The sequence below is a fragment of the Nycticebus coucang genome, chromosome 1 (assembly GCF_027406575.1).
Source record: "Nycticebus coucang isolate mNycCou1 chromosome 1, mNycCou1.pri, whole genome shotgun sequence".
Lineage (NCBI taxonomy): Eukaryota > Metazoa > Chordata > Mammalia > Primates > Lorisidae > Nycticebus > Nycticebus coucang.
This window is the reverse complement of record NC_069780.1, coordinates 112,874,359-112,891,353: the sequence shown is the minus strand read 5'-3', so window position 1 is coordinate 112,891,353 and position 16,995 is coordinate 112,874,359. Positions and strand designations below refer to the sequence as shown.

Below are 16,995 nucleotides of genomic sequence, written 5' to 3'. Positions count from 1 at the left end.
GAAAAAAATACTCATCATCCCTAATCATTAAGGCAAAAATTTTTAAAAGCTAACTTTTTACTGGAGGGTGGCAGCTGGTTTCATTTTCTGTGGTCCAGAATGATTTTTTTGACGGTGTATTGCCTTCAGGGTGGCTTCCTTCATTGTGGTTTTGGCTTACTGATGTGACTTTTCTTTAGGCAATGCTTTAATATTCTTGGTTTGTAAATGCCTTTCCTTTATCAATAATGGATAGGTAGAAAGGGTAGTATAATCTCTTAAATCTGCTCTGAACAGCTTACAGTTTAAGACACTACTACAGTAATTATTCTCCATGATCTCTAATTGCCAAAAGGCATTGATTCCTTTCAGACAGTTCTGCATCTAGGAAGTTAATGATTTAGATAATTTGACTGAATATGCTTAATTTTTCTAATACTTTTCATACCATTTACATTTTTATTTAGAGTTCTGGAGGCTGGAAAGGCAAATGTTATTTTACCAAAAAGTTCACCAAGTGGAATAACTCATGTGATTGCCAGTAATGCAAGAATCAAGGCTGAAAAAGAAAAAGATGACTTTAAGGCTCCATTTTATCCAATTCAGTATCTAGGGGACTTTCTGTTAGAGGTAAGTAAAGTAAACCTTTTAAAGTGTTAGTTATATAAAATTCTGAATAGTAAAATATATATTAAAATTCTAGATTTTGAAAATAACTGTGATTGGACATAATTTAAATGACACATTTTTCAAGGCAGTTGCTCTCCATTCCTTATTAAAGAATACTTACAGTTTTGAAAGAATTTATTAGGTTTAAAATTTATCTTATTTTAAATCTCTACTTCTTGTTTTCAGCAATTTTAGCACTATATGCTACAAAATTTAAGCATTTTAATATTGGTAAAAATAACAGTGGCTTATATAGTATTATATTGTACCATATGAAAATTTTTCAATAATTTTCCCTTTGGAGGAGAGAGAGCTATTTATAAGGAGAAGGAGGTAGGAGAATATAGAACAGAAAAGTACAAATACCACTCAAGTTCTTTGTATGGGAATCAAACCCTAGAAGAAACCCTAGGAGACAGGTAAAGAATTTATAAGGAAAGTGCTCAAAAGTAAAATAGAAAGGTCAGTATATCCAAAAACAATCTTGAGCTGAGAAAAATCATTTCCTTCAATGTTTTCCATCTTGATAGATAATCATCATGTCAGAGAACTGAGAATCACCCTTGAAATCTTCTTTCCCTTCTTCCTCATATGTTGTCGACAATCAAGTCTTAATGATTTTGTCTCAAATACTGCTTGACTCAAACATCATACTGAGTTTATTGTCTTTCCTCTGTTTTCCTGGAATAGACTTGTAATTACTCTTCTTACTACTATGCCTTTTTAATTTCCTAGTGACTCATAACCTTTTTCTTCTCTAGTATATTATAGTTCATCCAGAAAGAGTATCCAAAATGCTTTCTCTGAAACAATGCTTAGCCTTTTACTCTCCTGCCTGAAACCTTTCAGTGACTTCCCATTGCTCTTAGGATAAAGCCCTAAATTTCTAATACGGCTTACAAGTCCCCACAGGACTCGTGTTACTGCTGCCTTTTCAGCTGTATCCTGCTTCCCTGTCTGTGCTCACTGCTTCAGCAAGATGGCCTTCTCTCAGTTTCTTAAACTAAAGATGCTACTTAATCTGTCTTCTCAAAAGATACTTTCTCTGCCTTAAAAGTTTTCCCTTTTAGTCCTTCACCCCCTGTGCCTTCCTGCTCATCTTTCGGGTCCCTGTTATACTGTTGCTCTTTGAGGAAGCCTCTCTGACTCCCTGATTAGGTTAGGTTCGTGTATAATGTGTGCTCATCGAATTATTTTTACCGCAAAGAGTACTCAGTTAAATAATTGGCTGATTTCAAAAATTAATATCTATTATCCCATCTAAACCAATGTTCCTTATCATCAGAGGTCATGCCTGTCTTTTCCATAGACACATTTCAATCACCTTGCATAGAGCCTGCACAGGGATTCTCATTTAATGTTTGCTAGATTAATAGATTATTTATGAAAGACCTCTGGATCTTCCAAAAATAGATGTAATTATTTAATTACCTTTCTCTAGTGAGTAACAGCATTGTAGATTGACAATTTGACCTTAGTTCACGAATGGATCTGCTTGGAATGCAGATAATCTCACTGTCATTGAGAATGATTAGTATAGGAATGAACATGTGCACCAACATAAAGAGAGGTATGTAAGACTTTTCTGCAAAGTTTCTTCTTCTGAAATGAGAGCCCCTAGTGGGATCACTCTGGCTAGATATGAACACCAAAGAATGTAATGTGAATTACTATGTTACAACTAGCAGCCATTCTTTCACTGTGAGAACTAGCTTCAGAATGAAACCAACCCTGTGGCCTGCAGAGTATCCAGGGGTCCTCAAACTTTTTAAACAGGGGGCCAGTTCACTATCCCTCAGACCGTTGGAGGGCCGGACTATAGTTTAAAAAAAAAAACTATGAACAAATTCTTATGCACTCTGCACATATCTTATTTTGAAGTAAAAAACCAAAATAGGAACAAATACAACCACTCCGCCTCATGTGGCCCGTGGGCCCTAGTTTGAGGACCCCTGAATTTATTCTAGACCCTTTAGTTACCAGATTAACCAACCCTGAACTCTATCCTAGCATAGACCACATTGCTATTCTGTGAGATAATAATTTCCAGTTAGTTTAAGTTGGTTTCCTATTATTTTCGGCTAAAAGCATCCTGATGGACCTCTCTGAATAGTTCAAATGTAATATTAACTGTCAATAAAGTGAAGGTCGTTCTTAACTAGATCAGTAAAGGATTGGGAATAATCTTTTTTCTATGAAAAGAAATGATCAAGGTACAACATACAATATATGGTATCTCCCATCTTATTTTGCAATATGTTAAACTACATTCATATTCGGCTGCTGACGTAGTGAAGAGCAGTTAATAATATATCAACCAAAAATATAATCTCACTAATTTATATTTGGTTTTAGAATACATTGTTGTATAAGTTTTGGACCAAACAACTGGGAGTCCTTAACAAGTCCAAGTGAGGAAGATGTATTGGGATCACTTCTCAGGAGAAATTAGAAAGTTAACTTTATTTAATAATGTCTTGGTCTTCTTCTGCTACTTTTGGCATACATTATATTACATTCCCTCTTAGACGGATTTTAAAGTGTCATCTAAGAAGAGTTTCCATGTAAAATGACTAGGTTAAAAGTAGCAATAAACAGTCATTAAAAAAAATCGTTTAACCACCTTATATTTTTGGAAAAGCTTCTAAGTACCAGAATAAGGCATTTATTTAGCTCAGATTTATAGATATTTATTGAAGATTATTAATCTGGGCAACATGCAGTACACTAGGGATATGGAAATGAATAAGCCCACATATCATACTTTGAGGTGCTTACTATCTAGTGATAGAGAAGGAGCTTGGGAATTCGGTTCAGTGTGAATCGTGTTTTGGTAAAACTATGTTCAAGGTACCAGAATACAGAAGACAAATGGCTAACATTTCAATTGTTTAGCCCACATAAGGCTTCACAAAAAGGAGAGAATACTTAGGAATACTATTTTTGACTACATAAGAAAGAAAATGAACCACCAGAAAGTCTTACAAGGAATTACTGGGAATAACTAAGAAACCATTGACTTTTGGAACCAGCTTAACTGTTTTGTGATCCAGATATATAATTTACTAGTTCAGCAACCTTAGGAAAATCATTTATGCTATGCCTTAGTTTCTTCCTTTGTATGTAGAAACAAATATTTAATGTTAGGTTTTTTGTGAGAATGATTACAATTACTACTCTGGGCTAATATTTTATGAGTAATTCCTGTGTGTCAGCCACTATGCTAAGTATATTACCCACACACTCTTATATAATGTCACGTTCTTGTGTGGTATGTATTATTGCCCTGTTTATTGTTGTAAAATGATGTTTGATAACTTGCTCAGTATCCCACAGCTGTCAGAGCAACAACATAAAGCCTCAAATCTCCCTTCCCTGTTCCTTTTTTCACATTCATCCATCTTCACCTGTTGAAGTAGTGAAGAGCAGTATACAGATAATCTTACTAAGTTGTATTTGGTTTTAGAAAATCTAAATATCAATAGACATTTATCTATCTAAAACCTATGAATATCTAGGTTTCCTTGATATTTACCTAGTTTCCTTCTAGGTAGTTAAACAATATTTAATGTTTTTATCAGTACCATAAACTACTCATAGGATTACGGAATGCTGTTTATCAATTGGGGTATAGGCCAAATTGAGGATCAAAAAGCACTCTTATTTTTCACTGGATTTCTCTGGTTCTCCATCTTATTATCAATCCAGTCTCATGAATTTATTCAAGTTGCATAGCACATGTTTTGACTGAATAGTGGAATGAGACCTGGAGACCAGAGCATATCTGTCATACCTAGTTCAAGACAGGAAACTTAGTCAAATATGTGAATCAGAAGCCAGTTCTCATTGCCACAGCTGTGCTGCCCTACCCTAGATAAAAGAATAAGCTGCTGATGAAGTAGGCGTTCATTCCCCCTGTGGGACATACCACTCTACTATGTAATGTTGTACACATTACACACAACCTTTCTTTTCTAGATTATATAGGAAGAAAGACATAACAATGCTAGCACACTCTTGACACTAAAGAAATATTTGTAAAATAAGGAATAAAAATGGATATTTACAATTAAATAAAATAATTCCTATGTATTTCATAAGAGTAGCCAATTGGAGGAAGTAGTAGTGTCTAGAGAAAGTGATGGCTGATCATTTGTTTAGCTGTATAGAAAACATTTTTAAAAATCTTTCAAGTGTTTATTATCAAGTTATGATTTTTAAATAGTTATAAATGGTACTTGTATCATACATCCTAGTTTATGATCCATTTATAACATCTGAAATGGATGTATAAGTAAATACATTCAGGGTTAGGAAACAGTACATTTCTTGCTTTATTGCTATGTATAATTGTATGTTCCTTTGCATTCTGTGTATTTAAAATCTATATGGAATGAATTCATCCTGTAATGTAGACCTTCCGTGAGGATCTGAGCTAATGAAATTACCCTCACACTGTTAATCATGTGAAATTTAAAGCCAGAAACTCACTTATTTTCCTCCCTGTAGGTTATCCTTAACAGAAATTGTTGTTTGTACATCAATTCTTTCTTTGTTACCAGAATTAGAAAAGAAGAAAAAGAATGTTTTTTAAGTTTTCAATTTTACTTTTCTGAGGTGCTGCAAAGGAAATTCATTATCTATTGTGAAGATATTCTGTGATTGCAGGATTGCAGCCTCCTAAAGGGCCCTCGTACTCACACAGAAAGCCCAGTACATGTGAAAGGAAACCGAAGATCACATCATAGGCTTTACCACATTTTGGTTTTTTTCATAATTGTTGCTGTGATTCTCCAGTCTCCTTGGGTTAAGACAGTGAATCTGAACACTCTTTCATAAGTACATTTTTAGAGCTGTTATGAACTTACCTTTATTCTCAACTCTTTATCTTACTAACCTTCTAGAATTGTGGGTATAAAAATATAAGTGCGAAATTTTAAAAAATTATTGGTAGGTCATTTATGAATTAAATTTGGATTTCTTAGCAAGCAGGAGAAATTTAATTGTTTGAGACAGAGCTAGATGAAGATAATTGTTTATTGCTCTTTAAATAAAATAAGAACTGTGAATCCAACTATTGCATAGCATCCTTTTCCTTTCTGTGTGTGGTACACTTGCAAGCGAGGAATCTTATCAATAAAAAACTGAAAAATAATTAGAAACTATAATCTGATGATTTTTTAATCTAAATTTAACTTGAATAGGGACTAGATAAAATATTTTTGTTCTCGATTATTCATGGAAGGGATGGATTTAGTAGACTAACAAAGCATTAGTTACTTTTATTAGTTAGGACCTTTGTTATAATGTTTTTTTTTTTTCTTATAAGATTTTACCAATTTTTAATAACCTTTAAGTTAGGAGGGTGCATTTTACCTACTGTTTTACTAACAAAATATTACTCAATTATAAATGAAGTTGAAAATCACAAAAGATACATAATGTTGAAGTTATAGTTAGTTGACTGCCTGAATCATTTTTATATATGTAACAGAAAGAAATTCAGAATGATGAAGATTGTCAAACAAATTCTGTTTGGACTAAACATAGCAGTAAAGAAAAAAACAAAGATTTTTGGAAAGATAAGCGTTTTCTTGAAATGAAAGATGCCTTAAGAGAGACCATCTGTAAAACAAAGGTAAAATTTATAGGCTGAAAACTTAAATTTCTGGTATTTCTTACAGAATTGTTTGAGAGGCAAAACATTATAGAAGTAACGTAGATTTTAATATCAGAAAGCTGGTGTTTGAACCATATGTTTATAGTCTTTCTATAATCAGACCATGTTAGGACATTGCCCAATGTCCCTGTTTTGGGACTCTTACTTAAATAATGTGTGTATATATGTAAATATATATACACACACATATTATAGAAAGACACAGTGTTCCTAATACATAGTATACTCTTAACACATAGTATACTCTTAACCTGAATATTAAACAGGTAATCACTGAAATTTTCTCTGTATGTTTAATGTAAGGGGTGTCTTATGAAGCATTTTTCTTACCTGTCAGTGCTGCGTATATTCATAATTCATCTTCTAAACTCAAGTATTTCAACTGCATTTAGAACAAAATTCAAAAAAAATACTCAAGTGAATTCTATTTTGATTAACATGAAAAACAAAAAACAGGAAGGACTTTGAACTTGGAGAAATGAAAAGTATCTGAAGTACATATGCTGCTCCCAAGTACCATTTTTCAAACTGGATCAGCAGCCAAAATAAGGGCATTATTAGTTCTCCTCTAACAGAGCTAATTATGTTCAGTTTTATATTGTGTTTTATGATATGGTTAATTTGTCAATTTATAATTTACTTAGTAATTATTAGTCTAAATTAGTATGTGTAACTGGGAAGATATTTAAAATAAACTATTTCCACTGTATATGTTAAATATTTTTGAAAGATGATTCTAGGAACAATTTGGAATATAAATTGCATGGTTCCTTAAGGAATCATTTATGGCAAGTTTAGCTCAAATTTTCTATGCTTAAAATATTTTTCTTATTTTTTTCTGGCTTCCAAAGTATAATTGAAATTTATGTAACTTAAAAGACTTTGACTAATTACATGAGCAGTTTTTAATAAGCTTTTGAGTTGATCTGCCTGTTGATGTATGTATTGTTAAGCCATAGTATAAAGTATTTATATATACAGAAAGAAATGTAAAATAATGGTAGAGTTAAAATAAATTTGGGCCAGGTGCAATGGCCCATGCCTATAATCCCAGCACTTTGGGAAGTCAAGGTAGGATCAGTTGAGGTGAGGGGTTCACATGAGCAACTCAGTGAGACTTTGTCTCTGCAAAAAATTATTACCATAGTGGTATGTGCTTGTAGCTTTAGCTACTCAGGAGTCTGAGGTGGGAGGATCTCTTGGCCCAAGAGTACAAGGCTATAGTGACTTATAATTAAGCCACTGCATTCTATCCTGGGTGACAGAGCAGGATCTTGTCTCTAAATAAATACATAGATAGATTTGATTTTAAATAAACATGGGAAAAAGAAATAGAATAGACACTTTGTAAAAGACACAGGAATTACTTTTTTAATTTTGATATTTTTATGAGACAGCATCTCAAGCTGTCACCCTGGGTAGAGTGCTATGGTGTGACAGCTCACAGCAACCTCAAACTCTTAGGCTCAGCCTCCCAAGTAGCTGGGACTACAAGCTCCTGCCACAACACCCAGGTATTTTTTTTTGTTGCCATTGTTGTTTAGCTGGCCTGGGCCAGGTTCGAACCTGCCAGCCTCCGTGTTTGTGGCCGGCGTCCTACCCACCGAACTATGGGCACTGCCCAAGACACAGGAATTATTAACATACATCTACAGTCATGTGCAACATAATGATGTTTCAGACAATGATGGACCACCTCTATGCCAGTGGTCTGATAAGATTATAATGCTGTGGTTTTTATTGTACCTATCTTATGTTTAGATGTGTTTAGATGCACAAATACTCAGAATTGTCTTGTAGTTCCCACAGTATTCAGTATAGTAACATGCTATACAAGTTTGTAGCCTAGGAGCAAGAAGCTATAGCTGATGGCCTATGTGTGTAGTGAGCTGTACTATCTAGGCTTGTGTGAGCACACTCCATCATGTTCTCATGATTATAGAATTGCGCATCTCAGAACATATCCCCATTTGCTATATGGTACATAACTGTGTATATCCTTTAGAATTTCTTTTAGAAGGAATTTGGTTTCTTTTAGGATCAGGAACCTATAAGTAAAATTCAGTTAGAAATTTCTTTCTTAAATAAATTTTTTAGTTTAATATGGTTCGTAATACTACTTTGAATTAAGCGTATAGGTAAACTCGGTAAAGTAAATTAAGTGTACATGTAAACATAGTATAAACCTTTGTGAACTAAAACATTTTCTTCTGCTTTATCTTAGTATAACTAAGAGATGAGATAATTCACAGGGATCTTGGCTATATTTGATATCATATCTATATTTTACAAAACCTACATTCCTAGGTGTGTTTTTCTTTTACGACTTACGTTGGTTGTGTTGTGGCTATATTTAATCCATAGTCTTACTAAACTGTTTTTACAAACATGCAGAAAGAAATGCAAAATCGTGATGAAGATGTTAATGTTAGTTCTGTTTTGACTGAACATCACAAAAAAGAAAAATTCGAAGGCTCCAGTAAAGATTTGAAATTTGTTAAAATGAGAAATACGTTAGGAAGGCATGTGTATGGAAATCAGGTAAAACTTTCCAAATTAAAAATAATTTCATTGTATTTTACAGCTCTTTTCTGAATTTTCTAAATATGTCACTTGTAAGATTTTTTCTGAAGTATATGTACAAAAGTGTTATAAAATATTTGTATGTGGTTTTAAAAAGAATATAAAAATGAGTGCTTATGTACTTCCCAGCCAGGTTAAGATATAGACCCTTACCAGTTTCTTAAGATCCTGCTTCATCGTTTCCTAACTGCATCGTTTTCTCCCTCTAATTCAGAATTTACCTTTCTCTTAGAATTTGTATTATCTATTTTCATACTTTTCACTATAGTCAACTATCTTTGTATCTCTGTATATATCATTTAGTTTTGTCTGTTAATGAACACTTTGTAGTTCATGTTATTTATAGACTTTTTGCTGGTACATATGTGTTTCCTTGTTTGACTGTGTCAAAATTATATCTTTTACCATTTTACTATTGATAGGCATTTGGGTTTCTTTTTGTTGGTCTCTGTATTTGATTGATTGGTGTTTGTAATTCTGCTATGAACAGTGTGAGCATTATCTTGTGTATGTGTCTCGTAGTATGCATGTTGAGGAATTTCTGTAGCATAGGATATATTGCTAGAAGCAGAGTTGTTGGGTCATATGCAGCTCAGCATGGTCATCTGTACTAGGTAATGCCCATCTGTTTTTCAAAATGTTTTGCTAATATGGATGAGATTTCCTGTTGTATATAACTATTTTTTAATGTGGTATGCTTATGTGTAAATCATTCTTCTTAAGTTTATTTGGATTTTGTAACATACATCATTCATGTTGAGGTTTGTTTAATTGTGGTCTAAATGCATGTAGAAGGAAACTAAGAAAAAGGATGAAGGCATTCAAAGGAGTTATACTTTGAGGAAAAAACACAAAAAAGAAAAAGAAAGCAGTTGCAAGAAAGACATTGCACATGACAGAATTAAACGTACCTTAAGAAAGCACATATATTATAGAGATCAGGTAAGACTTTGTAATCTACCTATAATTTAATTTGAGGGGGCTTTTCTCTAATCTAGGCATATAAACTCATTCTTATGAGTACTTGCTGTGTTAAATATAACCTTCATGTCTTACCAAAAAACTGTTTGAGTTGATCTGGTGTGATATTCATAGTTAATGGTATAATTAGCTTTGGTTCATGGTGAAAGTGTTCTTACATGAATACACAAAGACATCTGAGTTAATAATCAAGATATTCAAATAAATTTTGTTGTGCCTGAATGTAACAAATAAGAAAAAGAAACAAAGACTTTGAAGCAGGAGCTGTCTTTCTTCGAATGAAAAGGTCTTAAAACTGGGCGGCTCCTGTGGCTCAGTGAGTAGGGCGCCGGCCCCATATGCCGAGGGTGGCGGGTTCAAACCCAGCCCCGGCCAAACCGCAACAAAAAAATAGCCGGGCATTGTTGCGGGCGCCTGTAGTCCCAGCTGCTGGGGAGGCTGAGGCCAGAGAATCGCGTAAGCCCAAGAGTTAGAGGTTGCTGTGAGCCGTGTGACGCCACGGCACTCTACCCGAGGGCGGTACAGTGAGACTCTGTCTCTACAAAAAAAAAGTCTTAAAACTATATATGTGTGTAGTTTGGGTAATAAATACATTCTAATGTAAATTTTATTTTCTGTCTTATTCTTCCTTGGTATTATATGGACCATTTTTAATAAGATAGCTTATCTTTTACATGGGATCCTTCTTAGATAAATATTTCCTACAATGTAACTTTGTTTTACAATTTAAACCACAGTGTGTTAATATACACATTTAGAAGGACCTTCAGAAAAATGATGAAGGAAAATAATGAATTTAGTTTTATGTGAACAACAAAAAAAGGGAAAGGTTCTAGGAAAGATTTGGAACAGGTTAAAATGAAAAGTGCCTTAAGAAAGTACATATATAAATATCAGTTAGAACTTTACAAATTGAAATGTTTGTGTTTTAAGCTTTTCAATTCTTTGTATAATCTTGACATATGATTGTGAAGACAGATCTTTGGGGTGGTTGACTCTGTTTGGATGTGTGGTTCTTGTATTATCCTTTGTGTATTACCTGTGTTGACACTATCTTTAGTACATTTTTCTAAAGTTTCTTTACTTCGCTGTATGCAGAAAGAAATAAAGAATTCTGTTTTTGCTGCTTATGCCAAAGAATCAAAAACCAAGGATGTGGGAACAGATGTGGATATTATTGCAATTAAAAATGCCTTAAGGAAGCACATATATAGAGCTCAGGTAAAATTTGGCACTCTAAAAATTTTATATAATTTCCTATCTTTCTCTAGTATAATTTGATTTTATTTACATATACAAGGTGGCCATTAAGTTCATGTACAACTTCATGGCCACTCTGTGTACACAGACAACACATCATACATATACACATACAATTCATTAGTATGTTTAATATGTCTTAAAATAATTTTCTTAGTTTACTAGGCTATTATGCAGTAATTTTATTTGTATGTTTACTAAATATGCCAAATTCTATGCTATTAGTACCTCAGTAATGTGAGAGATAAAATTATGTGTTACCATCTGCTGTAACTTTTTGCTGGTCATTTACTACCCTGATCTTGAAAGGTGAGGGCTAGAAGATCTCCATTTCTGTTTTCCTAGTTCAGTTTCAGTTGTAAGAAGGCCTGTTCCCTCTTTAGGGCTAAAGGTATTAGCTGGGGGGGGGGGGGGGGGGAGTTTTTGTTTTCTTTTTTCCTATTTTCTTGCCTCTCCAGTTTTTTTCACCTACTCCCTGGCCTTAACAGTGTTTGGACCTTTCCTAGAAAACCATTGTTCACCTCCCAGAGGCCTGCCCTTGAGATAGGCTTTATCACAAGCACCCAGTGAGGTTTGAGGAAATCCTGCCATAGGATACATACTCCACTTTAATTCTCAGGAGTTCTTTACTGTCACACTAGTCTATACCTGACCTTTAGCAAGTAGCTAAAGATTTTAGCTGAAATTTTCTTACCCTTTTTCCTGGTGGCCTCCTTCCCTTTTTCCTGGTGGGCTCCTTTTCTCCTACATTGTGCCTCAGATAAAGGCATGTCCCAGGTCCCTAGAGCCTCCTGTCTTTCTGTATACTTCAGTCTAGTTGATCACACTATGACATTTGCTCTTTTGTGAGTTTAAGAAAAATTGTAATTTGATAGGTAATCTAGCTTTTTCTTATTAAGGTGCGTACACTTTTCTTTCCAACTTTCTACATCCAAAGCGGAAGCCAAAGATTTGTCATTGTTTTAATTTCTATTTCTTCTATTAATAGTGAGTTTGAGTGTATTCTTTTCCTTTACTTGCCATTTGTATATTTCATCCTCTGCTAATTCTCTACTCATATTCTTTTCTTGTTTCCATTGGATTGCTTGTCTTTTATCTTTATTTCTAAAACTCTTTATATAATCAGATATTATCTCTTTGTTTTAACATAAAGAATATTATTATGTCTGGGCACAGTGGTTCATGCCTATAATCCCAGCACTCTGAGAAGCTGAGGTGGAAGATTGCTTAAGGCCAAGAGTTTGAGACACCTAAGCAAGAGTGATACCCTGTCTCTATAAAAAATAAAAATAAAAAATTAGCCAGGCATGGTGGTACACATCTTTGGTCCTAGCTACTTGAGAGGCTATGACAGGAGGATCACTTGAGCCCGGGAGTTTGAGATTGCTATAAGCTGTGATGATGCCACAGCACTGTGGCCTGTGATACAGAGCAAGACCCTGTCTCAAAAAAAAAAAAAAGTTATTAGCGTGCTTTTTTTTTTTTGAATAATAGCACAATTATTGATAATGTGTGATAATAGCCATCTTAACGGGGAAAGATGAAACTTCATTGTGATTTTGATCTGCATTACCCTGATGGTTATTGATATTGAGCACTTTTTCACATTGAAAACACTACGTAGGTTTCAAAAATGGGTTTGCGCATGTGATGGAATACTAGCAGTCAGTTGAGTACACTATTTTAAAATGATGTTTAATAAAATGGTCAAATTTTTATAATGAAGTGGGAGGAAATGGTAAATAAATGTATAGGATTAAAGTGTGGAAAAATACAAAATGTCATCAATAATTGTTCCTAGAAGGTAAGTTTATAGGAGGCTTTTATGTATTTACTGTTCTTTCTAACATCATCTTAATTATCTACTAAGAAGAGGACATATTTGTTGATTTTTTTTAATTAAAACATTTTATTGATACATAAGAATTGTACACATTTCTGGGGAATACATGATATATTGATATAGTCATACAAATGGCCAGATATTTATTTAGGATACTCATCGCTTCAAACAGGTATCATTTTTGCGTATTGGGAACATTTTGGCTACTTTGGAATATACAATAAATTATCATCAAGTCTATTACCCTACTTTGTTACCCTAACACTGGATCTTACCCCTTTTAACTGAATGTTTATACCCATTAGCCATCCTCTCTTTATTACCCCCCACCATCCCTCTCGACCTCTAGTATCTATCATTCTGCTCTCTACCCCATGAGATCAACTTTATTAGCTTCTACATATGAGTGAAAACATACAGTATTTGTCTTTTATGCCTGGCTAATTTCACTTAACATAATGACCTCTAGTTACATCCATGTTGTTGTGAATGACAGGAATTCACTTTTTTAATGGTTGAATAGTATTCCATTTAAGGGACACTTAGGTTGATTCCATATCTTGCCCATTGTGAATAGTGCTGCAATAAACATAGGGGTTCAGATATCCCTATGATATACTGGGTATTTTTTTTCCTTTCAATAAATACCCAATAATGGGATTGATGGTATGGTAGTTCTGTTTTTAGTGTTTTGAGAAACTGCCATACTGTTTTCCATAATGGCCTTACTAGGGTGTAAGCGTTCCCTTTTTTCATCTGCATTAGCTTTTTTTTTTTGTCTTTTTGATAATAGCCATCTTAACGGGGGTGAGATGAAACTTCATTGTGGTTTTGATCTGCATTACCCTGATGGTTATTGATATTGAGCACTTTTTCATATACCTTCTGGCCATTTGTATGTCTACTTTTATGAAATGTCTATTCAGATCTTTTGCCCACTTTTTTAATGGGATAGTTGGTTTGCTTTTGAATTGAGTTCTGTATATACTTGGGTTTTAGTCTCTTATTGGTTGAGCAGAATGTTAATGTTTTCTTTCATTCTGTAGATTAACTCTTCACTCTGTTGTTTGCTGTGCAGAAGCTTTTTTTAGTTTATGGGCTATTTTTGTTTCCTTTGCTTTTGAAGTCTTGGCCATAAAATCTTTGCCTATTCCCTTGATCTGAAGTGTTTCCGCCGTGTTTTCATCTAATTGTTTTATAGTTTCCAGTCTTATGTCTAACAATCACAAATCTACACAAGAGAAAATCTCAAATTCAGGAAGTGTGGGAGGGAAGGGTTCTGTAGCTGCCCCCCCCGCAGGTACGAGGCATGGGTATGGCACCTTCTCTGGGTGCAGGACACAGCTACAGTGACTTTCACCTTTCATGTGTAAATTATAAGACCTGATGGTTTGCACCCCCCATATTAATCTAAAATAAAAATTAAAAGGAAAGCCAGTCCCAGAAAGTGGAAATAATCTTTCACACATCTTTGTACTTTTTGCTTCCTGTTCTTGCTGTTCGATTCTAAATCCTTAAGCTATCCAAACTCGTAGTATAACTACTTATCTGTAGCCAGAAATACCTTCTGTCGTGCTGTCCGTACAGCCAAGGTTATTGGAACCTTAGACTCTAGTCATGCAGTAGGCACATTGAGAACCGGAATAGAGGCAGAATACTTAGCTCTAAGGGAAAAGTCCTAAGAGAGGAAAGGAGTCAGCCATTGCCCACACTGAAAGTGAAATTATACACCTGTCTTCACACATCTTCAAGCTGCATATTCACTGAGTAATTTAGAAAGGAATCCAAAGCTTGTGGGGAGCTAAAATATTTAGTGGTTTGTTGTATTACATATGACTTTGTCCAGAAGTTTCTAAGGCAATTTCCAAGTTACTGGCAAGAAAATTTTGCTGGAACTGCAGTCAAGACTATAGCAGTTCCTTCCCACTTAGTTAAGGAAGGAATTGTTTCAGGCCTGCTTGTTCTGTCTGACTGTTCCGGGAATGATTGCTCCAAGACTGGCTGTTCCAGGTTTGGTCACTGTAGGTCGAATTGCCGTAGGTTTGGTTCTACACTGTAAGGTCTCCAGATGCACCACACCTTGTGGTAGGAAGCGTAGAGGTTTGACTGCTCCGTGGGTGCTGAAGCCTTCTGAGCCTGAGTCATACTGTTGCTGTTCTTTGGCCAGTTGGGTTTTTTGTTTTTTTGTGGGCTTTTTGTTTGTTTGTTTGTTTTTTGCCACCTCTCAGCTTTATTCTCTAGTTCTGGAACCGGGTCTTAACCTATTTGTGGTGAGGTTCAGGATGTTGGAAAGTTCTTGTCTGCTTGAGGCTGAGGTATTTCTGTCTATGAAATCTGTCATTGCATATTCACCATGTTTGTGGAGAATATGGTGCTAGCCTTCTATTTTTTGACCGGGACTTTTACTTCTTCACTGCATTCTCTACACAACTGGCAAGTTTTACTTTGGGAGTGATGGAAGAATCAGGGCTGTCGTGAGTCAGCAGATTATAGAGAACAGAAGAGGAGAGGCCGTCTGTGGGGGGGTGGGGGGGGCATCTCAGTGGAAGACATTTGCAAGGATGGACAGTTTACTTCAGGCCCACAAGGCACAGGCATTAAGAGTCCCTGGAATCAGATGCTTCAAAGCAAGGCAGGCTTAGGGTACACACTAGATCCGTACTCAATGTTATTGAGAACGAGGAAGAAATTTTAAAAAGTTGGACTTTTTTTAAAAAAGGCTCAAACTTAAGTATCTAATTGAATCTCCAGATATAAAAAGATCCAAACGCAAAGAAAAAGAGAACTTCCTTCACAACAGTAAGAGGCAACCAGCAAAATCCCTAACATTTTTTGAAGAGGGTGCCCATTTTCTAATGGATATTGTTGGCACTTCTATTGAAAATCAGTTGACTGTAAATATGTGAATTTGTTTCTGACTTTTCTAATCATTCCATTGATCATTTGGGGTCCTTTGTGGTTCCATATCAATTTTAGGATTGTTTTCTTCTGTTTCTGTGAAGAATGTCATTTGTATTTTGATAGGGATTAAATTCAATATGTGGATTGCTTTGGGTTAATATGGTCATTTTAACAATATTCTTCCAATCTGTGAGCTTGGAATGCCTTTCCATTTGTTGATGTGATCTTTTCTTCCATCAGTGTTTTGTAGTTTTCTTCGTAGGGATCTTTCATTTACTTGGTTACATTTATTCCTTGTTTTTTTTTTAATAGCTATTGTGAATGGGATTGCTTTCTTGATTTATTTACAGCTCGTTGGTGATCAGTGTATAGAAAACCTGCTGATTCTTGTATGCTGATTTTATATTCTACAGCTTTACTGAATTTGTTTATCAGTTCTAAGAGTTTTTTGATTGAGTCTTTAGGTTTTTTTCTGTATATAAGATCATGTCATTTGCAAAAAAGGGACAGTTAACCTTCCTTGCTGTCCAGTTTGGATGGCATTTATTTTCTTCTCTTGCCTGATTGTTCTGTTTGGGATAAATTCTAGTGTTATGTTAAATAAAATTGGTAAAAACAGACATCCTTGTCTTGTTCTAGTTTTTAGAGGAAAGTCTCAGGTTTCACCCATTCCATATGATTTTAGCTCCGGGTTTGTTGTATGTGCCCTTTGTAATGTTGAAATGTATTCCTTTTATTCTTGTTAAGAATTTTTATCATGAAGGGATGTTGAATTTCATTAAATACGTTTTATGAGTTTATTGAAATGATCATATGGTTTTTGACCTTCATTCTGTATGTGATGTATTGCAATTATTGATTTGCATATATTGAACCACCCTTGCGTTTTGGGATACATCCCACTTCATTACAGTGTGTTGTTATCTTTTTGATCTCTGGTTAGATTTGGTTTGCTAGTATTTTGTTGATGATTTTTGCTTCTATGTTCATCAGGAATATTGGCCTGGAGTTTTTGCTGTCAGAGTAGTACTGGTGTCATAAAATTGAGTTAGAAAGAATTCCCTCCTCTTAAGTATTTGGTAATAATTTGACAAAAATT

General features: G+C 34.6%; 1 protein-coding gene across 1 annotated transcript in view; it reads left to right on the top strand.

Moving 5' to 3' along the window:
- The window catches only part of SLF1 (SMC5-SMC6 complex localization factor 1), a 94,973-nt gene that overhangs the window by 33,467 nt on the left and 44,511 nt on the right, over nucleotides 1–16,995 (top strand). Inside the window, exons 5-9 of the mRNA XM_053586580.1 lie at nucleotides 447–609; nucleotides 6,143–6,286; nucleotides 8,723–8,869; nucleotides 9,704–9,853; nucleotides 10,991–11,113. Of these exons, the coding sequence (XP_053442555.1) occupies nucleotides 447–609; nucleotides 6,143–6,286; nucleotides 8,723–8,869; nucleotides 9,704–9,853; nucleotides 10,991–11,113 (727 nt within the window). The remainder of the gene's footprint in view (nucleotides 1–446; nucleotides 610–6,142; nucleotides 6,287–8,722; nucleotides 8,870–9,703; nucleotides 9,854–10,990; nucleotides 11,114–16,995) is intronic.